Genomic DNA, 24,880 nt, shown 5'->3' with positions numbered 1-24,880 from the left:
TTTAAAAATCAGAACAATCCTACCCTTTTGGTGGGCAAAGAGCTCTGTATTCTTTGCATGATGAGGAAGGTGTTCTTTTCTGTTTCCTGTTTTAAAATATGACACTGTATTTCAGTGCACTGGTCTTCTGATCACTGAATTCAGTGACTTGTAAAGTTGATACCAAGGATGCCAAATTCCCTGCAAGTTTGGGTTTTTTTCCTTCTGCCATTAAGATTATAGTGATAGGGAAGAATGCAATTTTTTTCAGACCTGGCCAACTCACTTATTCTAGAGGATTTTAGCACATATTTCATGGTTACTATATTCTGCTACTGGTTTTAGCAGATAGAGGTGTAAATTTGGGCACACTAAATTGAAATTTCGTCTTGTACTGTGTTTTCTCAAAATTTTCAGAAGTGATGTTGTGCATTTCATGCACCACTTACATAGAATCAGTCATTTATATTAAGGAGAAATCTGGAGGTCCTTTGGTCAAAGCCTGGCTTGGAAAGCAGGGTCAGCTCAGAGTAGGTTGCTCATGGTCTTGTCCAGTCACATTTTACTGCTGCAAAGGATGATGAGTCCCCTGTGTCTCTGGGCACCATGTTCCCATATTAGGACACTCCTGTGGTAAAAACAAATAAATAGAATCCCTAATGTGTGATGGGAATTTCCTTTGCTGCAGCTTGTATTTGTTGCCTCTTGCCATTTGCTGTGTGCCTCTGAGAGCTCTGACATCATCTTTGCTGCACGAGATAGTTGAAAACAGCAATAAATCAGATTCCCTCCTTGGCCTTCTCTTCTTCAATCTGAACAAGCCCATCTTTTTCTTCCTTTCCTGAAATGTCATGTGCTGTGGCATGCTTCATATAGCAGAGCCCTGACCCTGGGCCTGCTTCTGTACATCCAGAGGATTTGTTTCTGAGCCATGGGCTGCACTGCTCTACTCAGCTGGGGTTTTGCAGCCACCAAGCAGAGGGGCAAGAACCCATCCTCTGGACCTGCTAACTGCAATCTCCTTGATCCACATTTGGCTGGCTGCTTTTCCAGCAGGGGAACACTGCTGGCAGTTGTTTGACTTGTTCATCAGGACCCCATGCCCTTGTCTGCAAAGCTGCTTTCTAATACATTCATGGGCTTTTTTCCCTCCTGGATGCAAGACATCATGCTGGGATCATCTTTTGGTATTTGTCCTGGGATATTCTCTCCAGATGAATCTGATTTCTTTTTTAAGGTTAGCAGGGGATGATCTTTTTTTGTGTGATTGAAAGGAGGAGCCTTGCTTCAGAATGTGGAAATAGATCGAGTCAGTGCTTTGCTTGCCAGGAATAGAAATGAGAACAAGACAGATGCTGGAATCCAATAACACTGGGGCTTTTTACCAGTTTATTAATTCATCTCTGATGCTTTTGTTTTCTGTACAAATATTTGGTGTTTTCCATCCTTTTTCCTTAGATCTCTGCCCAGGAAAGTAGAAGAAAAAAGAAAGAATACATGGACAGTCTGGAAAAAAAGTAAGCCAGCCTCCTTCCTGTTTGAAGCAGGCCAATAGCACTAGCTGTGGGACTGGGGAGGGATCCAGCTGTGGCTGCTGGGACAGTTCCATGCACAGAGTGCCAGCTGCCATCTCGTGGCAGTGACTGAGAAAAGGCCCTGCTCCTGGCAGCTGCTTCTCGGGGTCAGGACCATGCTAATGTGCCAGCAAACACTTCACACCTTAAATTAGGCGAGACCCAGCTGCATTGGCCTTCACCTCAGGAGACTGTGTTGGCCAGTGGACAGGCAGTGTTCAGGGAAAGATGGATCCAGAGTGAGTGAGCTCTGTATTCCAGTGCAGATGAAAACAGAAATAGGAAGTGGGTGAGTCAGGACTGCCTGGGAAAATAAGCAGGACTAAGGAAAATAGCATGTGACCCATGGACTTCCCTTAGCAAGCAGGAGCCAAACCCCCAGTTAGTGATTTATATCCCAAATTTATCTTTCTTCCAGGAGATGAATATTCTAGTATTACTCTTATGCAATTCACCAGATGGTTCTGTTAAAACTCTTGTACCATCTTTGGTGATATCCTTGATGTAATTTCCATTTTTTTCTTGTCTCTTTATAGCTCTGTCTTGCTTCCTCAGAGTTACTCTTCTGAAATTCCACCTCATGCATACCAGATATCAAGGATATTTTCTTTTCCCTTTTTTCTTCTTGAAGCTATTCAGGATGGTTCTGTTTGTTTTCTTAGGAGTCACATATTTTACTTGAACCTCTTACATGTTATATGACAGTGTCCTTTAGTTTGGGGATTTCAGGGGTGGTTTGGAAATGGGTAGTGTCTTGGGACAGTCTTGAGCACTCTCCTTAATCTCATGGCTTATTAGCCTTTATAAACTTGAAATTTGAGGCTCTGATTTCAGAAGCATGGCATTTGCCAGACAGCTAATGCAACTTTTGCTTTGTGTTTCGTGCAATGAAGTGTGATTAAATATTGCAACTAAGGTTCATTGGTGTAATTGTTTCTTTAAATGCAGGCAAGATCATGGAGCTCTTAGTGAAAGCAAGTTTGGCTTGTTTTACAATCACTTGAACAAATAACTGATGTTTTAATATTTCTCTTTCATTGTGCTGTCACCAGAGTTGAGACCTGCTCAAATGAAAACAGTGAGCTGCGTAAGAAGGTTGAAGTCCTGGAGAACACTAACAGGTAAGGTATGGATATCATCAAACAAAGCTTGGTAGCAGGATATCACCATGAAAAGTGAAAATCTGGAGGTTAAGAGATCAACTGAAATGGGAACAATAGCTGTGTCTGATAGGGTTCATGTCAGAGAAAGATGTGGAATGCCAGTTACTGTGACTGCAGGGATATAAAGCATGGAGGTTTTGATGTCATGTCTTAAACTGCCTCCCCAGCCTGTGGTGTGCTTGAGAAACCTTGTAGCACTCTTCTCTGAGTTCCTCCACTGCCCAAGGGAATGTAATTAGCAGTACAAAACAAAACAAAAAAACCCCTACAGTCCAGCTCTCCCAATTGTCTTTATTTAGTGAAATTTTGCCAGGAAGCCTTAATTTGAGACATGACACTTCCAGAATTAACAGTGCTGAAACTCAAGAGTCATTATTACTTCCTTATGCACTACTAGATGTCATTGCAATTACTGTGTACCCTTCTAACTATCTCACACCCCAGAATTTCCTTCATTTGGAGGAGGAAATCATCTTCTTGCTTCTTCATTTCTGAAAAAAGAGGTGACTCCATGGTGGCTTTTTCAAAGGACACATGGCAGAAGATGTTGAATAGCTAAGCTTTTAATTTGATGTTAGCTGAGAGAGTGCAGTGTCAATCCTGGCTTATGCTCTGTGGCAAATTCCAGTGAGTAGGTACCAGATGAGCTCACCCTCAGCACTTCCCAGTTAGAGGCATTTGCAGTGGTGCCTGAATATTACCAAGGAGCATGATGGTGACACTGATGTGTGGGGGGAAGCTGGATTTTGAAGATAAGACCCAGGATCATGGAAAACGGCCCTAGAGCTGATCTGGCAGCCAGTGCATTGCTAATTGAGTGGCATGTGTTGTTTCTAATCTCTGGATCCAATCTCTAATTTCATGAAGCCAGACCCTGTAGCACTGTGGCTTGTTGCAGAGTGTCTCCCACACACTGCTCATGCAGAAAGACATCTGCTGCTTGCTTGAGGAGAGCCAAGCCATTCCTGTGCCTCTTATATCATCCTCCAGGGTTTGACATAAAAGAACCAGCAGCTATTCTGTAGGTGTGGAGTAGGGATGTCTCACCCAGAATCTGTCCCAGAAGGTACTGAAGCCAACTTCTCTTAAGAAAATGTGCAGCTATAGATTATCCCCTTGGGGATAACATGTTATCAACCTGCTGTTGTTCTCCCCAGTTAAAATAAATTTGGCCAGCTGTTTTCATCTCTAAGCTACTGAGGATTCACTCAAGTTTTGTTGTCCATCCTTTCAGAAAGGACCTTTGGCATCTTACCTAATATTTGATTATCTTAATTCTTTCATGCTGAATGCTCTAAAAAGTTTTAGGCAAGTGGTATGATCTCTAAATCCTTCATGCTTTCCCCATGTGGGATGAGTTGCATTGTTTCCTTCCCTCTGCAGTAGCATTGATATTGATCTGTAATCTCATGCAGAGAAGCAGATGTTCATCCTTCTGCACTGAAATTCTTGTAACTCATGGCAATGCTGTTTTGGCTATTTAGATATCAACTGTGTCTAAAATCTGCTAAGGCTTATGTGTGAAGTGCTGAGAAATTTGTTAAAGTGCCTGCTTTCATCAAACCTCAGTTTTGTAACATATCATATTATAAAGTTTTTCACCTTAACTCCAAAAGGCCACTTTTCCTCTTTACTGTATAATTGTGCAACTGTGTCATGCAGAGAATGGTTCCAGGCCCTGGTTTAATGTACATTATCCACATCCTACAGTGAATTCAAAATGTCTCATTTTCTCATTGGTACACAGAGCTTTGGCATGACATCCAGAAACTGTTCACATGTTTCAGAACTTGTCTTCACAGCATCCTATAGCTGGAACTTTCATCTCCTACATACAGTCAGGAATCTAAGGAATCTATTTGGAGCAGTGGTGGTCAAAATTATTTAGTGTCAGTTTGGTTTGTCAGATATCCAATTTTATATGTTTAGGACTTTTTTTCTCAAAGTACTTAGCTCAGTTATGCACACATGTATCTTATTTAATATGCCCAAAGCAGACCCCTAGTTGACTTTAGCTGTAACTTTGAGTATTCATTTCAGTAAAAAATGAAGACATTATTGAACATATTATCTAAAATTAGATCAAAGCTCTTCTCCCATTGTGAAAGACTGTAAGAGGGGAAGAAAGATAACAGGAAAAAAGGATTATGTGTTAAAATGATGCTTTCAACTGTAGATGTAGACAAAGTTGGATTTTTACCTTGTTGAAAAGTTGGGCTACAGTTGCTTACCTAGAAGTTAATGAACATGTATTACTGTCAGTCACTATCATGTTTGTGTAGTCTAGCTGGATTGAGAGGAACTGAAGAGCAATTTCCAAAACATACAACTATTGAACAGCAGTTTCCTTTCAGTATGTGCAATCAGATTTTAAGAGTATGTTAATCTATATATAGAAAACATTTGCATAGATACATACCTAAGACTTAAGGGAGACCCTGCTTGCATTTCAAAATCTGGCTCCAAACCATGGAAACACGAGGTTTTTTTTTCTGATAAAAGTTTTCCTTCGTTACTCTCAGTAACATGAAAAAAATTAGAAGATTCTTCCTTGAAAGCCAGCCTTAGCCTGAAAATCTGGGTTTGAAGAGATGTAATGTCAAAGGTGCAGGTGTGGTCAAAAAAAATGTATCCAGGAGCCTCTCTTGGCATTCACACATCTTAAAAGACAAGGCAGGAGGCTGGCGATCAAGATGCCAGAGTTTTTAATTCTCATTACTCTGAGTGGGTGAGTGCAGCATTTTTGTCAGCTTTAGTATTAGAACAGTAGCATATGTTACCTCTCCTCATTTGTGTGACTCAATCCCTTAAAAGAAACCCATCCAAGTTCCTTCCTAGGCAGTTTTCTCAAAACTAAGGAGGCACATTATTCCATTCTTACCTGTTTTGTCTTATTGCCACAAGTGAGCCATTGGTTTGAGTAGCATCTAAGCTCTCTCAGAAAGCAAAGGGTGTGAGAAGAAGCTGTGTTGGGTATTGAACTAAGTTGTCCCAGCCACCAGGAAGGCTTGACCCACTCACATTTTGGCACTGAGACCAAAGGCAGAACCTGCCAGTGATCCAGAGGATTGCAAACATTCTCTGACCACCAGTGTTGTCTACCTGGGAGCCTGTGTGGGCTTAAAGACAATTTTGAAACATCTGGTTCTGGGTATCATGTGTTGAGAATTGCTTTTGCTTCTCACTTTTGTTGATTCTGTATTTGTAAGTATCTTGATGATCTCTTTTCCTGGAGAAATGATAGACATAGGATGCAGTGCATGTGTGGATGAGAGTGTCACACATGGACAATGAATGCAGGTGGATGCCAGAGTTGCTCCCATGGAGTAACAGCAGCCAGCTGTGCTGGTCTGCACTAACAAGCACCTTAAAGGCAATGCCTTGTAAATAAAAATAGGATATTCTTCCATTTCTTCAATTCCCAGTCACCTAAAGATCAAGTTGCACATCAGCCTGATCCACCAAAGGCTTATCAGCACCAAAGCTGCCAGACTTCACTGATTTGATCAGTTGTTTATTCATTTGAGACCGATAAAGTCATTTTAGCAAATTGTTTTCAAGGAGTAAAGGATATAGGTTGAAGTTGCAATGAGATATCTTGCATCCTACTTCAGGCCATCCTTACAATAGCTTGGCAGCCCTGCAGTAACTCCTTACTTACTTACTTACTAGGTTTTTATGCTGAAACAGCTTTTATGAAAAAATTAGTGGAGATTTTCTTTGTAATTCAAATGAGGGAAGATTGTGGATTTAAGTGGTCTTTTAGTTAAAACTTTACTTTGGAATTTGTCCCCTTTGCTACAAATGGGACAGGCAGAGAAGAAATCTCTGTAGAATTAAAAGACAGAATATTTTTCTCTCTCCTTATCAGAGTTGGGTTTTGTTCCTCACACAATAGGAATAATCCTCTAAAAAGTTTTGATTAGGATAAAGTGTTTGGTGTCCCCTAGAAGATGTCATTTGTTGTTTTTTTGTTTGTTTGCATCAATGTTGGATTTTAAAGAGAAATGCTGACTTGAGGAAGTCTCCCAGGTGGTTCTGTAGTGACAGGTTTTCTCTCCTTAATTAAAGTATCACTGGAAGCAGAAGGGAAGGCTTAATTTGCTCCATACTTTGGTAGTAAAAAGGCCTTTTCTGAAGATGAATATTTGTGAATATGAACCAAAACTAAGACATCACTGGCAGACTGAGTTTGCTGGCAGCATGTGGAAGGAAGTGCAGGAGTCTTCAGGCACTTTACAGCTTTCCTCTGAGGTGCTTCCATTGGCAGGGAAAAGTGTGAAAGCTCACTCACACCTCCTACAGAATTGACCCTCTAATTGAATATCCCTGGGAAACGTGTCAGACACAGTGAAAATAATCCCTGTGGGTGCAAACCCCCTTAGCATGCTGTCTTGGCATTGCATTTTCTCCTGTTAGGACTTAGCCATAGGCAGTGTATTCCACTAAAAGCATTTGTGGCCTTTCTGCTGGTATTTAGAGGGAGCATCAGAGATCTGCTCCTTTTGCCTCTCCTGGTCCAGATCACCCTTGCAGCTGTCCAGTCACAAGCTTTTGCATCAAAATCTCCTTTTGACCTCAGAATCCAGTTTTCCACCATTCCAGGTTCAAACAGAGAATAAATGCACCAAGGAGTGTCTCATTTTGGCAGTGGCTGGATAAACTGATGTCATCTCTGATCAAACTTGTTTCTTGTTCTTGCCTCGGTTCTTGCTCACAGTTTGCAAGTGCACCTGTATCCTGTCAGCTCCAAACACTGAGTCCTTGTCTGTAGAGAAGGAAACAGTAGCTCTGCTCAAACAGATAAGTGACTGGGGGAAGAAAGACATTTTATGTGGAGGAATTTGGTAAATAAGGTGGAGGATGAATCTTCCTCTGTCTGTAGAAGACCTCAGAATACCTGCCTAATTACACTTTCCAAAGAGGCTGTTTTGTAATCAGCTCTCTGGGCCCACTCTGCCCAACAGGTTTTTTAAATTGAGCATGAAAAGGCAGAGATGAACAAACTGAGGAGAATTGCCTCTTCTCTGTTGATTTCCTCACCAGCCATTAGCTGTTTTCTCACTGACGCCTCCACAAAAAGTGGCAGGAACGATCAGCATTTCAAGGCTGCTGCTGCCAGCCCCCAAGCTGAGGAGGAGGAGAGCTCCTTCCTCCAGTGAGTCAGGCCTGAAATTGGGGAAAGATTTAGTCTTCCAAAATAGCACAGAAAGTTGAGGGTTGGAAGGTCGTTGCTGTCTAACCCAGCTGGTGGCACGAGGTGGGAATACTGCAGGAAAGGTGTTCTGTGCCAGGAAATGATGTGCACAGGTCTGTGCCATGCAGTGGATGGCAGGAGGAACTGGGGAGAGATGCCAGAGGGAGCAGGGAATTAGGGATGGTCTCATTTAGGTGGTGGACACTGTTTGTATCTCTTCATTTGCCTGTGGTCTCTGTTTTACTGAATAAAGGATTGCATTGGGCATATTGCTCTCTTTTTTAAATACTGAGTTGCAGAGTAAGCCATGCTCTCAAGAGCATTCAAGATATCCTTTCTTAACAAGGGGAGAAGGATCTGCTGGCCCAGATAAATCTGTGCTGTGAGAATGCCTTGTGCTCGTTTCAGAATGTATTCCTGAAGTCCTTGAATTCATTAAACCCTAATTAGCAGTGAGCATTGATGATTAAAAAAATCTATGAAAATAGGCAGACCAGTGTATATTGAGCTGTGAAGGCACCTCTGGGTCTGTCCTACAATTAGCTTTTAGCCAGTTTGGTCTTAAAATACTCCTTCTATTTTCTCTGACATCCTGACCTTGCCTCTTGCTTTAGCTTTTGACGTAACAGCCTCCAAAACTGTCTGGAGTTTCTGTGGGGTATCCTCCACATTAGATTGTGAAACTTACAGGAGAAGTGAAAAGTAAACTTGGGAGCAAATAGAAAATGTAGCATCTTGATACAAAATTGTGCTGTATTTGTGTTGAGGACAGGCATTTGGGTTGCTGATAGATTGTTAAAGAGACTTATTGGAAAATCCTGTACCAATCATACTTTGAGATCATTTCCCATTTAAATTACTGTGTTCTGACTGTAGAAATTGATGCTTCAGCAGAAAAAGTACAAAAACCCCAAAAAATAGTGAGAAAGGCCTTTCTGGTCTGGGACTGTTGAATCCAGCCCCAAGAGGATTGTCATTGTCGCTGGGACCTCTGAAAGACACAATCAGAGGAGCCACCTGAAGCATCTGCAATTTTTGTCAACTCTGCAGGATTTAACAAATAGCATTAAAGTGTTTTATTTAATAAATGAATGTCATAAGTCTGTGCCTATGTCTGGTTTTAAGTTCTTCTCTTTAAAAGTCAGCCAGCATGTGTTCTAAACAACTAAATAGCAAGATTTTGGGAAAAGGGGGTTTTGATAACCAACTGGATTATCAACTAGAGCAGTTGAAATTTTGGATTTCAACTGGATTATCAACTAGAGCAGTTTGAAAATTGACTGAGCAGTTATAAACTCGATTTTGCACCTTTAAAAATAACGGCAAAACTCCAGCTGAATTCATGACATTATATGTGCAACTGGTCACTTGCATGCAGAGCAGTTTCAGTTGTTAATGTGCCATTTTGTATAGAAACACTGAAAATACAATTTTTATTTATAAGAACTTACTGAAAGTACTAAAGAAGTAATTGATCAGGGACATAAGCTGAGGGAAAAGCAAAAAATCTTGAACTTTTCAGTGCTAATACATGTAAAAACTTTGTAAAATTAAAAACATTCCTTGCTAGTAATTTTAAGGAGAAGACTTTAACCATCTCTACCTTATCCTAAATGCTGTGTTATTTCCATGTGTGGAATTTGGAACAAAAATCTATTTAACCAGCAAGCAGGTCAGTGTGTGTGATGCTTGTTTGTTGTCTTTGCCCTCCAGAACTCTTCTGCAGCAGCTGCAGAGACTCCAAGCCGTGGTTGCTGGCAAAGTGTCCCGCTCGTGTAAGGCAGCTAGCACACAAACAGGGACCTGTCTTATGGTGAGTATTCCTAAGGCTGGGGATTCTGAGGGAAGGAGCATCTCTTTCAAGGCACATCTCTTGTTCTGCAAAGCCTCCCCATGGCAAATTTGCAGCTTAGGGAACTCCTTATCATGATTTAACAATTTTGAGGGAGGTGAGACTTGTGATTGATGAAGATTAATGGTTGTGGGAAGGTACTGAGTTCTGGAGGAGACTGGGCCTGTGGTTTTGGTTGGGTGCTGCAGTGATGAAAGAAGGAGCAATGCTCTTCCAAGGGTCCCACTTTATTATTTCCTGCAGTATTATAAGGTGTAAATGGTGTCTAGGGTTGTAAAATGAAAACGAGGGTGACCTTTGAGGCTCGTACTTTTGATACTAATAAAAATAAACTTGCTCAACCAAATCAAAATATGACTGAGGCTGTAAATCTACCTCTATCCTATTTCAGTAGTAGTAGTCAAGATAAGAAAACGAGTAGAATGAAACATTTGCTTTTCCCTCCTTACACTCAGCTATCAAGTTCCCTTTATACCAAAAGTGCTGTAAATTGATGGAAATAATTTACAAGGCATGAGCTGTTCTCCCAGTCTAGCCTCACTGTCACTTGGAAGCAAAACTGGGGCCAGCAGCAGAAATAACTTTGGAAATCCTCAGAAGTGCCTGTAAAGCACACATGGCAGCTTTATCTGCATTTCAGCTTAGTGAGTAAAAAAGGCAACTGGTCAGAATGGTGCAGACATTGAAAACCAGCCCCAGCATTGAGATATGCCCTTTGAAGCACTGAATTGTCATTGTGTAGGTGCCTTTGCTAGGTGTGCAGAGGTGAGGATGGCCCCACATGGTTTGTTTTGATAGTGTCAGATCTCAGGTGCACTCACCTCTCCTGCCTCCTCCCTTTGCCAGATGGTGGTGCTGTGCTTTGCAGTAGTTTTTGGCAGCTTCTCTCAGAGCTATGGGCCATATCCTTCTGCTACAAAGATGGTGTTGCCCAGGCAGCATTCCTCACCAGAGTCCTACACAGATTCCATTGGTAAGTGACAGCTATTCCAGTCTTTCTCTTTCCTTGGTTGTATTTAAGCACTTGTTTTCCACACCCATTCCCAACCCCCTTCTCAAGCACCTCTTGTATTTCTGCTCCTTAAATGGCCATTTTTTAATGTATACCTCTGTTTTTCTAAGAAGGATAGCTTGTCTGATGCTGATGGCAGCAGACTTCATAAAAATGAGCAAAACTTTTTCCCCACTAGCCTGCTTGGTACTTCTGTTTAAAGACTTTTTTGTCTCTGTTTGCAGAACTAAAGTTAGTGGTCTGTGAAGGGTAGCAGGGTTTCTCCTTGGTAGCAGATGTTCATAATGTTAAAATGCACAAATTATTTCAGTGGCTGTTTTCTTTGCCAGTGTCACCAAAGAGTCCAAGGACTGAATGGAGAACTGTTAGTATTACATAACCATAATGAAACAATATATTATCAAAGTTATTATTTAATTTTATCCTTGTTTTTTGAATAATTTAGGGCTTTTTGATCCCTACCTAGACCATTCCTGTGGTTTCTTTCTTCAGCTCTCAAATTGCCCCACTTAATCACTATGAAAAGAAAAGGCCTTTGCAGCTTTGGCTCTGCCCTAACAGTTTCCATTTCCTGAAATGGCCAGGGTTGTTCTCTGAGCTGTGTGTTGCTCATCTCATTTTGCCTTCTCTCTTTGTATGCAGTGAGGTCAAGGAGCCTCCTAATTTATGAAGAGCCTCAACAGCTGGAGGAGCCATCCAGCGCGATCTCCTTCGCAGATCGCAGTGACCGACAAACAGACAGCTCCAAGTTCACAGCACTGTCCCTGGAGGCTGTGCCAGGGACACAGCAGGATGAAATCATGCAGTTCACAATAGCCAACGAGACCAGGCTAGAGAAATCAGTGCTGCTGGGCCTGCAGCAGCACAGGTGAGTGCAGGGTAGGCTGCTTTTCATGTGGATGTTCTTTGTCATGTGTCACTCTTGTTCATGCCTGAAGGACAGAGGTTAGGCTAGTACTAACACTTCATGTGCTGGGCACCATGAAGCATGAAGGAGGAGTTTGGCTTTTATCTGGAGAGCCTATAGGCAAAGTCACTGTTGCTCTGGCGAAGTGGTTGCAAGAGAATTGTAGTAATACATCTACCAAATTCAGTACTTCTGCCAGAAACCTAACCCCTGTAAGCCTGTTAGTTGGGCCTACTCCCTTCTTTAAAGCACTTACTTGTGTGCTTCCCAAAGGAATAAGCTTTTGGCAGTTGTATGGAAGTGTGAGGTTGTGATTCACTGGAATTTCAATGAGGTTAGGGCATGAAGAGCTGGAGTTTCTCACAGCAGTGATTTTACTGAAGCATTACTGCTGCAAGTTTGCAGGACTCAGTCTCAGGAGACAGACATGTACAATTATCTGACTACTTAAGTTCTCACACTGAATTCCCTCACTTTCAGCATAAATGTAAGGGATTTTTTTTGTTTGCTTTTTATTTTTAGCATAAATGTTTGCTTTTTATTTTTAGCATATGCTTTCATCTGCTGCACCTTTGCTTGCCTAGAGCCAAAGAGATGACTACTTTAGGTTAATTCAGTATGTTACCAGACCCAGCTAACTGACCAATACCTTGCTGGTAAATACTGAATGGATCTTTAGCATTAGCAAAATCAAGCAGGATATGTACTTTAAAACTTACTGTTAGCATTAACCTTTGGTTTTTTGTTCCCTACAGAGTCAACTCGGAACTAGAAGGAAATGAAACACTGAAGATAATTGAAATAGACAGAAGAGTCAATGCCACCTCTTAAAAATAAAAAAAGGCCTTTTTTCTTGACTTCCCTCCTTCCCACATATTTTCAACCAAAGTTCCCCTGACTTGTCATCCTCAGTGAACCAAAGTACAAAAGAGAGGGAGTTCAACTTCTGCATTGACTGATGGGGCTGTGACTACAGATGGGATCTCTTGTCTCTGTAACTCCCTTCCTCATGTGGCACACAGTCCCTGTCTCTGCTTTTGTCCCTTTCCTGTCTAACACTGCAAGGGCAGCACTGAATTATGATGGCAGATGATGCCAGCAGTGTGCCAGTGACTGTGCATGCACACAGCCTGATCTGAGCACAAAGACATTCTGGAGAAGGGTGAATTGTGCAAACCCAATGGGAGCATGTGGATGATGGTTTTCTTGGGAGAAGGTAATGGAGAGAGAGAGGAGATGCAGCATGATGGTGCTTAGAGTCTCACCACAGCTCTGTGCCTGCAGGTCTGCAGCCCTGGAGCCTTTTGGGGGATAGAGAAGCATATGTGCAGCCTGCTGCTGAGGGGACAAGAAAGGGCCCTGACACTGCTGAGCTCACAGCACAGGCAGGAGAGGGCTGGTCCATGATGCTGCTGGATTGTCCTCCCCATGCTCTTTCCCCTCTTCCCTGCAGTCTCTTCATCACTTAGCAGGATAGGCTTCTCTGTGAATTGAATGCAGTCCTGGTGGGCTTCCCTGCTTCCACCCTTGAGAAATTAAGCAAAGATTAGTCACTGTCTTACCACACACTGTGTGGGAGAATTACACTAGTTTAACTAAATCTGTTTAGAAAGCAGGTTTTGTTACATTTATGCAATAGTTTAGATGGATGCCCTTTAGTCTGCTGAAGGCTAATCTATTTATCTTAAGTCAGTTCCTTCCCAACAAACTAAATCAATGTAAGGCTTAAACCAGAAGTGCCTCCTGAGAGGAGTGTATGGATTTAATTTATTGGCTTCTAGCTGGTTGATGAAAATTCTTCTGTAGACCCCATCTCAGATTGTCTTGTGTTTTCCTTTCCTTGCCATCTTCCTGTTACTGTTGTAAATAGTATTTATTAGCTTTGAAACATTCTGTTCAGGTAGTTGCAATGAAGAGAACTGAGCTTTGCTAACCCTTCAAGTGATCTGAGCAGACCCTGAAATTGGACAAACATCACTGAATGCCCATTTCCTCCCCTTAAGCTTGAATTGCCCTAAAATAAAGCCAGGTGTCTTGTTTTCCTCTTACCTGCTTTTCCAGAGGTGTGGTCTGAGACCAACTGCTTTGGGTACAGATAGGCCAGTTCACACCTAGAGGTGGTGGATCCTGTATTAAGTGTTGTTTGCCAAGGCAGCCTCTGATCTGAGGAGCTGATTACATGGGCAGGAGACCTGTCAAAAGAGGAATGAGATGAGCACATGAGGGGGTAAAGTGACTGACCCAAGCTCAGGAAAAAGCCAAGAGCAGCATTCAGGTCTGATCCTGGTCCAGCCCTCTTCTCTGTGCTTTGTTCCTTCTTGTCCTATGATGTTCTTCAAGTGCCCTCTCTGTCTCTCTCTCAGTACCCTGGTCATGCCTTTGCCTGAGCTGTGCTTCTTGCAGTTTGTCCTTGCAGGGGCATCGTTGAACTCAGTCCAGAATTTGTGCAGGGTTTTATCTGGTTCCTGCAGAAGGGCACTCATGCTCCATTGAGGATGGATCTAATGTGAAAATCCCTAATTCAGCAGGCTAGCAGAGCTACTTAACAGTTTACCAGAAGAAGTCAATTAAAAAAAAAAAGTAATTTGAAGCTCTTTATTCTTTTATTTTTTTTCCTAATGATAAATAAGGGAAAAACTAACCTAGCCTTACAAATAATTTTTTACTATGTACAGTAGATATTTCTTGCAACTATTCTATTTTATAAAATATTGAATTTGTATTTTATTACAGCAGCTGTCACACCAGCTCCTTCCTTGTTCTTCATTCTCCTTAGACTTTCTTCCTTCAGCATCCTATTTCCCACCCTCAGGCCTGACTCAAAATCCAGTGAAATGAATGGAAGGGATTTGGTGGATTGAAGGGGACTATGGATCAGTCCTCCCTGTGCCATTTTAAGAGGGTGTTTCACATCAGTGACAGTGAAACAAGTGCCTGACTCCATGAGCTCCTTCTGGTGTGCAGATTTGCCCTTCTAGCTAATTCCCTATTCTTCTACCCAAGTGCCTTATTGTTTTACCTGAGGTGAGAATGAGAGGAGAAATGCTGTTGTAGTCTGCTTTGCAAGTTCCCATCTTGGCATGGGTCAGCCTCCACCATAAAGTCTGTTTCCCTTCACAGTGATCCTGCTGCATTCTCTGCATCATTCCAGTATCCATTAACAACTTTTGTATGTGTGTTTTTTTGTTTTTTTTTATGGTTTTAAGACAGTGGTCACTTGTGAGTGCCACAAGGGGTGGCTGCATTGCTCAGCCACTTGAGGTCAGCAAAATGACAGGAGAACATTGGGATTGACCCCAACTGGTCAGCGTAAGTGGCCAAGGTCATAGTGTAGAAAATTCCTTAATTTTTTTTTCCCAGAGCACCCTTGGTTTGCTGCCTTTGAGGGCAGCCAAGTGGTTGAATGTTTTGCACAAGAGGCCCCAGGGTGTGAAGCCAACACCACTTTCCAGCCTTGCAGTCTGCAGTGTCAGCCTGAGCTCCTGCCCGTTGCCAGCTAAATGGATCACCTCCCATTCCAGATACAGCTAGTGACTCCTCTGTGTGAAAACCTAAGTGGAATTATTTCTCAGCTCTTAAAGGATAGATGGTTTTGCACAACCAAAATAGCTCCTCCTCTCTGAAGCCTACTGCACTGGCCACCATTAAAACTTTGCCCTTTTTTAGTTTAATTTGGGCATACTGGTTCAAATCTGGTTGGAAGATAGTCAATTGTGTTTTCATCCTGAGCATTTGAAACTGGCCATGGTCTAGGTCAGGCCTCTGTACTAATCCATCCAAGCCAGTTTGGCCATTCTGATTTCTTGTAAGTATTTGATAATCTATTACTATAATCTTAATTTGTGTACTCCTTTAAGTTATTTTTAGGTACTCTTTTTTAGGGAATCTCTTGACCTAGCACACACATTGCTTGGGGATTTATTGTATTACATGTTAGTTTAGAATAAGGAAAAGCTTTGCTTCACTGTGCTATCTTTGTGATCATTTTTCTTCAGGGGCCTTAATGGAACAGGTTTCTCTGCCAGGGGCCCAGGAATCCCCTGCCATCACCTACTCAGAGGCTGTGGTGTGGCAAGGACTCACGACCTCCAGAGGGGGTTTGTGTCCCTGTTCTGTGCCTAGCAGGGGACAGGAGAGGCAGGGCAAGGTGCCATTGCCCTGCCAGCCTCAGCATGCAGGGATGGGAATGCTGATGCACTGCAGCCCATGTGGAGAGGCAGCTTCTGTGCTCTGAGTTAGGGGCACAGGAGTAGTGAGGCATATCAGGGAGGATGCCAGTAAGTGCTTTTAGTCAGTTCAGCTCTATTACTTGAGGCCTTAGCCTTCAGCCAGTGTGGTTTTTCTGCTCATCAGTTACCTGGTGCTGTGGAATCAAAGGTCTGTGTTTGGACAGGGTAAGCAAGGCCTTGTGTACTACATAATTTTCATTTCCAGTAGAGGACTTAAATGATAAAGAGTCCTCAGCTGTAAGGTTAAGTTGCTCACCAGCACAATTTTATACACAGTAGTAAACTTACCTTTTGGCCTGTAGCTTTAGAGCATGTTTAGATCTGCTGGGTCTTCGCTTCTAGGGAGATAAGCTATGAAGGAATATAGGGCATTATTTTATATATATGTATATTTTAAAAGTCTGAATCACAGGGCATGTGACGTTTCTAACCTTGTTACTGGGGTGTAGATAGTGTTCAGTTCTTTTCCCCCCAGGCTATTTATATTTCTTTGCTGCACTTCTTTCATTTCATCTGCACCACTCAGTATTTTTCAGCAGCACAGACTGATGGATTAGGCTGAGGTTCTTAGGCCAGATCCCAGCTGATACAACCAGCATGGTGTTCACACACTGCTCTTGGAGGCTGCAGGTCTGATTTATACTGACAGGGGACCTCTTCCTCCACATCTCTCTGTGTCGCAGTGTATCTTAATGTGTTCTTGATTCTTCTAACATAGACCAAAAATTAATCTAAAAACTTTTTTATTCCTGCTAAAGAAACCAACCCACCTCTCCACTCCCATCCCTCCAAGCTATCAGTGGTGAATTCTGTCTAGACATTTTTAGAATGTAGGTCAAGTGAGTGAATGATGCTAATTGCTACGTTGGGAGGGATTTCCACTGAGTATTTGGGCTCTAGATTCTAGCTAATGCCAAGAGGCCATTGTTCAAAACCCACGCAGCTCAGAACAGAGGAATACAGAGTATTTTTATACTCCTGGTGACTAAAATATTTCTTTCTCCAGTCACTAATTAAAAAGGGAACATTTTGTGTTCTGAAGGTGAAATGATAGGTCAGTACTTTGTAGCTACTAAAGTTGTCCCAGCCTACATAACACTGTAGTGCTATGATGTGTTGCTGCTTTGCACCCTCTAGCATTATGGTTTGGCAACTTTGGGGGTTGCAAAGGGGTATGAACTGATGTATGTGTTAAGTAGGGTCTTTACAAAGAAAATGTAAGGATTCAGTTCATCTTGTAGCTTTCACATGGCCAATAAAGTGGCATTGAGCATTCAGAGAATTTGTTGAAGGTTAATCCTGATTAATACTGCATTGCTTAGGTGATCAGCATCCATTGGAGACTCCAGGATTGAGAGGCAAATTGCAATTTGGTTTCTCATTTTTATGTCAGGTCTTTTTCTGCTTTACCAAGGTGTGTGTGTATATGTATATATATATATATATATATATGAATCAAATTTCTGTATAGAAAAAAGTTCATCATGCAGGAAACTCATTTGTGATGCTGTTTGGATCTGATACTGAATGGAGTTTGGATATTCTTTATTAGCAGTAGTCTCTTATCTGCCGTACAACCAATCTCCAGATTCTTCCTCCAAGAGCTGCAACTAAAGAGGTGAGAACAGAACATGGGAAAGCTGGATTTGTAAACCTGTCTTACAGAAAGGGTGAAAGGAAAGGCAGGTGAAGGAACTCCTTGCATCACAGGGAAGCCTTCTAGCTCTTGATTCCATAAAGCCTAAATCAGCAGTGATAGTCTTTTTCATTAGTTCCTTGCTAGGTTTAGGTTCTCTCCTGTTCCCCTTGCTCTTTAATGCTATGCAGTCCTGTTTATACATACCTGACCTTTGTGTTATATCCCACTTTACCCTCTAAACAGCAGGTGAAAATCTTTCTGAGCCTTAGCAGTCCGTAATGCAGGGAGTGGAAGAGAGAGAGGGAGAAGCAGAGGCAGGTACTGAATTTTGTTAAACAGAACTCTGCTCATATCTGACTTTACCATAGTAGACTTCAATCAGTGGTGCTGATGTAGTGGCATCTTGCTTTCTTCATTTGTACAGTTAGAATGAGTGTGTATGTGTGCATCTGTGCACATGTACATTGTGAATATCAAAAGGTATCAAAACCACAGAGTTTTGAGTTTTCTTCTTGTAGTAAGTGTTGCTAAATAAAGGCATCTGCCTGATCACACAGGGCACTTTGGGCTTGGTGCAGCAGAAAGTCCAGGCATTTCTCTCTGAGACCTGTTCACATTCCACATCACTGAGCACTTGTAAAACTGTTGTGTGAATTGCTCTGAAGACTGTCCTGTGATTAATTGTTGACTGAATGTTGTTGCACTGTGTCATTTTGTGTGTGTGTCTAGATTGTCTGGCCTTTCCAGACACCAGTTCTGGCTTGGTACAAAAAACTAATTATTTTGTATTCTGGTATCATTTCTGGTCTGCAGAATTATGGCTTTGAATGCTTTTTTTTATTATTATTTTCTGGTGTAAATTGCCTTAAAAGGTGGCCCCTGGGAGCACTGGTGCCCTAATCACCCTCAGGCACAGTGAGATGCAATCCAGGGGAAGCAGTTTCCTCTCAGAGGGTGCTGCAAGTACATCTCAGTTTCCCTGAGATTCACTGGGCCTTCCAAGGGTAAATTACCTGCTGGTGCTCTCTTGAGGAGAAGTATCCATGGCCAATTCCATTGCCTGGGGCTGTGCAGAGCAGTCACTGCTGTGACACCCCTAGGGCACTTCAGCTGGTGTTTGCCTTTCCCTCTGTGCATGTGGGTGCAGAATAGGTTTGTGCAAGCATGTAAAACTGTCTAAGATGACAGGGACAGTGATACCAGTGCAAAAGCACCCCACTCCCCCCTCAAAACTCCTCAGTAAACTTCACTGGGGCCTCTTCTGACTGCAGATATCTCTATTCTCTTGCCTTATCTATTTAACTCTGTGTCTGTGTTCAGTGACCTTGCTATTTTTGTACAAGTGCTGTCCTCTGGATACAGTCCCACCTGATTGTTCACACTGCAAACATGTCCATTGGGTGGAAAGAAATTGCTGGTTTTTCCTTTTTTAAATCATCTGCCTGATTCTGTGAGAGAACAGACTACCTGCTTTTTTAGCCTAAACATGTATGTAGTGAAGTATGTTATGCTTTTCATTTCTTGCAAATAAATATTTTCTGTAGAAAACAGCAATTGCTACTTGTTTGATTTCCTGATGACTGGAAAAAATGTGGGCCCTCGACTTTCCCAGGTGTGCAAGCGTGTGCAATGTGTCCATTTAGTAACTGGTAATTTAGTGATAGAAAAGGAAGGATATGGGGTTTTACTGAAATTTTACCCTTCCCTTTTGGAGGTTGGCAGAGAATTATATCTCAGTAATGAGTGGCAATCAGGGCCAGCAGCATTTAACAGTGATAATGACACTCAGTGCAGCACTGTGCTACAGCCCCGTTAGGGCTGATGCCAAGGGGGCATTGCTTCAGCCAGGGACACTGAGGAGCTGTCACCTGGAGTGGCAGGGCTGGCTGGGGCTCATCTGGGTGGGCAAACAGCCCAGACAGGGAAGGTGAGGCCTTTCCCTGCTCTGGGCTTGTTCAAACTGCAGTGAACTCTTAAATAGCACTTTTTGCTTTGGCTTTTTGGGATGTGTTCTTCTGCTGGCCTCAGCTCCTTTCCTTACCTGCCTCCCCCCTGAGATAATTTGGGAGCTTTCTGCAGCAATTTGGAATTTGTTCTGCCTGTGTGAGCACCCAGCATGACACCCTGCAGCCAAACCCAGCATCCAACCAGGGCACAGAGCTGACCTCTGCTCCTTTGATGGACATGGAAAAGGAAATGCCTGATTCTTTCAGTCTGGGGACTCTGTGGCTTTGCTGGTTGCCACCATGATATTTTATGGAAAATCCCTTCGCCAGGATTTTTCTCCTGAGAAGCCTCAGAAAAGAAATGTAAACAATAATTATCTGATTGCTTGGAATGTAGTTTGGAGGTTGCTTGCCAACAGGTGCATCTTTGATTGGTTCCATGTGAATTGTTTTTACTTAATGACCAATCTCAGTCCAGCTGTGTCAGGACTCTGGTCACTCACAGGTTTTTATTTTCATTGTTGTCTAGCCTTCTGATGAATTATTTTCTCTGTAGCTTAGTATAGTTTTAGTATATGATTTCCTTTAATATAATAAAATATAATATCATAAAATAATAAATCAGCCTTCTGAGAGCTTGGAGTCAGAGTCTCATCTCTCACCTCACCCTGGGGACCCACAACACCACAACAGCTGGTCACCCAGGGAACTGGACCATGGATAACCTAGTGCCAATGTGAAAATTACCTGTGCATATCTGGCACCCCAAATGTACATTAATTTGTTTTATGCCAGTTTTCTACTGGGAGGGAGACCTCATAGATGAGTACCATGTATCCCTAGAACAGCAACCAAGAATTTATCTTCCACAGGAGCTACTAGCAAAGGAGGAATAGTTCCAGTTTAACTGAAAATGGGAGTGAGAGAGATGGCTTTGGTGCATCCTTCCCAAGGCCTCTTAGAGAAGGCTGCTCTAGAGTTTGGGGAAGGCAGCATACCATGGAAATTGGAACACTGTGGCCTGCACTGAATTCCTGGCTGATGTGGGTTTTCAGAAATGCTTTGATTTGGTGCTAAAGAGGTTAAAGGAGTAAAAGAAATTGGCAGTGAGGGAAGAAAAAAAAAAAGGAAGCTCTTCTCCGAGGATCTACCCTGTGTGCCTCTTGCTTTCCAAAGAGGCAGTTTCACTTGCCAGGACTATTGATCCAGGGCACTTGTTTGCAGCATCAAGACATATATAGCATTTTTAGAGGAAAATCGTTAGACTGTGACTGATTGGGAAAGTTACCCTCAGCTTAGCTTTAGCTGAGCTCAGTTCCTCCAAGCAAACAAAGCACAGGCCTGTGATTAGCCACTGGTTAAGAATCTCCTCAATCTCCATGTGACCCTTGAAGCATCGCACAGCTGGTGATGCTGCAGGGAGCCTGTGACTGAAAAAGAACCCCCCACACAATGGGGAAACGCTGTGTGATGAGCTGTCAGCCTCCCTACCTACCAGCCTCCAGGACATGCTGTTCTTGGAAAAGCATCTTGCTGTTTGACTCCAAGGCTGGATTTTGATGCTCCTTTTTTTTTTTTTTTTTATTGCAGGACAGGAGGGAGGATGTCCAAATGCAGCTCGGGATGCCTCTCATGGCATGCTTGGGTAGAAATTGTTCTCCTTGTGCTGTTAGCTATTGTTTGTACCTGTGTTACAGCAGCACAGACTTCACCCCCCTTGAAGGTATTTCATGGAAGATTCATTCCTGATGCTCCCTTTCCTGATTTGTTTGCTTTAGGATTTTTTTTAGTACCATGGGCCTCATGCTCATGGCATGCTGGTGAATTTGGCTTGCCCTGTTTATTCCATGCTTCAGATTCCTGGTCTGCAAAGCCACTGGTAGCTTCCTCCTCTCTGCAAATCACACTGAGATTAAGCAAAGCAAGGTAATTCAAAGGAGATAGCAATTGGAAACAAAAGCATATTTCCTTTCTAATGGGTAATAATGCTTGCATGTCTTGTCTCACTCCAGTTTGTGCCTCAAAAAGTCAAAGTGATTTATTTGATTTCTCATTTTCTTGGTGTTGTCTCCCTGTGGGCTTCAAATGGTTATGCTTTCATTATTGAATTGGTCTTACTCTCTATTTGCACGAGTTCTATACATTGCTATAAAATTACTATTTTTTATCTCTCCAGTAAGAAGGAAATTAAAAGTTCTGGCCCCTGTCTTTACTGTGGCACAGCTGAGGGAAGATAAGAATAAGTTCATGACTGTTGGATTGTCTCATTTTCTCTGTCTAAAGCAATGCTTAGGGTCTGGTTAGCCCTCTTTTTAAAACCTTTTTGATAAAAATCTGTGTTTGATCTGCTCAGCTGAGGTGGGTCCCTCCTTGCTGAGCCTCAGCATCCCTCAGTTTCCCAGTGGATGAGCAGTGCTCCACTAGACCCTTCAGATGTTGTCCAAAAGGGAATGATGCTGTGGTGGATCCAATCTATCAGCATTGGATCTGGAAAGCGAAGCTGGCCTTTTATGCCACATTAAAAAAAATATTTACAATTTGAGGAGATGCAGATACATGCATACACATGTCTATGTGTATAAATATATTTTTATATGTTTTATATTTTTTTCATTGAATGTTGGGGCTAACCTGGGATTGAATTTTGTGTGAATTTAAGGAATATGGAGCATTTAAGTAGACTGACTTCTCACTGGCTAGCCTGGCACACTGAACAAGTAAGGTTGCCTCATCCTTTTCCTCCCCAATCTGCTTTTACATATATCCATCTCTTTTATATTAGAAAAAGAATTTTCAGTCCCTCCCACCGCAATAAAACTTACCACAGTGCACACAGTCCGTGCACACTGGAGTGTTCAAAATGGGATTTTACAGGCATGTGAGTAATGGAATAAACCTTCCCTTGGCTTTACTCCAAAAGGCTGAAATCCCTCCTTTCGCTGCAGCTCCTCCATCATTCCCACCATCCACCCTGCTGTTCATGGCATGCAGTGTGGTGAGAAGTTCCCACCCAGGAAAAAGAGCTTCCCACCTGCTGAACCTTGTCAGCTCTCCCAGACAATCAGGGCAGGCACCACGGAGTGGGGTGAGGTGCTCCATTTAACCTGACAGCACTTAACCCAGACCTGGGAGTTAGGATTTTTTGTTTGCATGATAATCCCAGATACTGGCAAAACCTGCCAAAAATCTATTTTCGTGCTCATGCTTTCCCTCCTGGCCCGGTGGTGTGTCTGCAGCCACACCTTGGAGCAAATGTGATACTCCCACAAAGTTTCCACTCTTGCTGCCTTCTTGTACCCACAGGGATTGGCAGCCCCACCACAGGTGTAATAGCTAAGCAGGGCTTTCCTTCACGGGCCTCAGACTCTCTCATAATTGCTCATATTCAGAAAAAAAAAAAGGCAAAGGAAGTCAATTTAGCTCTCCATGTTGCAAATGAGTCATGCAAATTGCAGCAGTCAGAGGAAAAATAGGTGATCCCGGAGCAGGGTGTAAATTTGGTCGTGTGGATAAAAGAAGGGTTATTGACGAGCAGGAGCTGCAGGAGAGCTTGTGCTGGAGGAGGAGGTGGCTCAGTGGCATGGATCTTCACTGGAGAGGGGGTAGGAAACCCTGATGGGCTGTTAGGCTGTGCTCCAGATGCTCTGGGGGAGGTGGAGCTGGGGCACAGAGCTGGTGACAGAGCTGTTCTCATGTGGGCCAGAGGCTGAGAGAATAAAGCTGTGAGATGATGCACAGTGTTCTGCTCTCCCAGTGCAAAATTAATTTGCAGTTACAGGTTTTTTAGCACATGTCATTGGCATCTTCTCATAGCAACAGGCCACAAAACTTTCACCAATGACAAAACCTCAAAACAGCACTGATAAGAGAGGGATCACTCCCCATCCTCGAAGCTGACTTTTGGGCTGGCTCTGAACTGCTCTTTGACAGCTCCAACTCAAGATGGTTTAGTTTGGTTCTGCAAAAAGCATTTGTTACATAGTCTTAAATTGAATGCTTTCACAAGGAATATTCACTGCTGATTTCCCTGGAGGTTCAACCAGAGACTTCCCAGCTCTCAATGGAAAAGGACCAATGGTTCCAGTGGAGCTCCATGCTGGTTTGGAGATCTCTGCACACAGCTCAGAGGAGGATCCAGACCTTCCTTTTACAGTCCTACATAAGAACCTTAGTTTTGCTTTTAATAAGCAAGGGTTTTACATTGCTTAATTATACTTTACATGCTTCACTAGTAATTAAATGTAATCTGGGAATGGAATTGGAAAGGAGCGAGGATCAGGTGTAAGGAATCTCTTGATTGTCACGAACCTGATTGGCACAGGGCTCACACAGAAGAGGCAAGGCTGCTTAGGGGAGCCATCTGTGGAGCACAGGAGTTACTGAAATCTCTTCCTGCAGGGTTTGCCTTCTCTGTAATTGTTCATGCTTCTTTTTTTTTTTTTTTACTTTTTTATTTTTTAATGTCTTTCTATTTTGGATTGCATTACCACAGGGAACTTTTGCATACCGAAAACAAAGCACTGTCTGTGCATAATTCCTACGGTAATTTCTGTATAACTGCAGACCTGCAATAATTCCTGCAATAATTTCTGTATAGCAGCAGACCTCAACCTTTTCTGTACTTTTCAATCTTATTGTCACTGTCACCTCTTGTGCTGAAACACGCTGACACTTCCCTCTGAAGTTTTCCTTAGTGTCCCCTAATGAAGAAAGGGATAAGGTGGGAGTACAACTAACTTTATGGAAGGGCACCGTGATGCTCGTCAGGTGTCTCTGCCCCTGGGCGCTTTGAGACTCAGCGCACCAAACAGAGATCACGGGGGGGCAAATTGGAAGCGATTGGAAGACGAGGGCAGCGCTGGGTGCCCCGGGGCTCCTGTGCTCGCTCGGGAAGATGCTCACTCGGGAAGGTGTTCTCTGGGAATGTGTTCTCTCGGAATGTGTTCTCGGTGTGATGGGAAGGTGCTCGCTGGGAATGTGTTCTTTGGGAAGGTGTTCTCTCGGGATGTGTTCTCGGTGTGATGGGAAGATGTTCTCTCGGAAGATGCTCTCGGTGCGTGTGGCGGGGCGCGGCCGCGGGGCGTGGCGCGATGGGGCGCGGCCGCGGGGGCGCGGCGGGGGCGCGGCGCTGCCATTGGCCGGCGGCGGGCGGGGCGTGGCGGGGGCGTGGCCGGGCAGGAGTTTCCCACAATGCCCCGCTGCAGTGCGGCCGCCGATGGATGCTGCGCGGTCGCGCTGCCATTTGCAGCCGCCGCGGCTCGCAGCGCGCCCCGCGGCCCCGGGAGCTGCGGCGCCCCGGCCGCCCCCCAGCGCCTGCAGCCGCCGGCCGGGCCTCCCCTGCCCCCGCCTCCTGCTGCTGCTCGGCCCCGCTGCCCCGGCGCA

General features: G+C 43.3%; 1 protein-coding gene across 2 annotated transcripts in view; it reads left to right on the top strand.

Annotated features, from left to right (window-relative positions):
* Positions 1-17,649, top strand: part of CREB3L2 (cAMP responsive element binding protein 3 like 2) — a 74,559-nt gene extending 56,910 nt beyond the window's left edge. For both annotated transcript variants that reach the window (XM_058022683.1, XM_058022682.1), the window contains exons 7-12: positions 1,438-1,496; positions 2,606-2,674; positions 9,627-9,726; positions 10,612-10,738; positions 11,420-11,645; positions 12,440-17,649. In XM_058022683.1, coding sequence (XP_057878666.1) covers positions 1,438-1,496; positions 2,606-2,674; positions 9,627-9,726; positions 10,612-10,738; positions 11,420-11,645; positions 12,440-12,515 — 657 coding nt within the window. In that variant the 3' untranslated portion in view covers positions 12,516-17,649. The remainder of the gene's footprint in view (positions 1-1,437; positions 1,497-2,605; positions 2,675-9,626; positions 9,727-10,611; positions 10,739-11,419; positions 11,646-12,439) is intronic.
* The last annotated feature ends 7,231 nt before the right edge of the window (positions 17,650-24,880 follow it).

This window comes from Melospiza georgiana, chromosome 4 (assembly GCF_028018845.1).
Source record: "Melospiza georgiana isolate bMelGeo1 chromosome 4, bMelGeo1.pri, whole genome shotgun sequence".
Taxonomy (NCBI): Eukaryota; Metazoa; Chordata; class Aves; order Passeriformes; family Passerellidae; genus Melospiza; species Melospiza georgiana.
The sequence above is the reverse complement of the archived record's forward strand: the minus strand, read 5'-3'. Positions and strand labels throughout refer to the sequence as shown.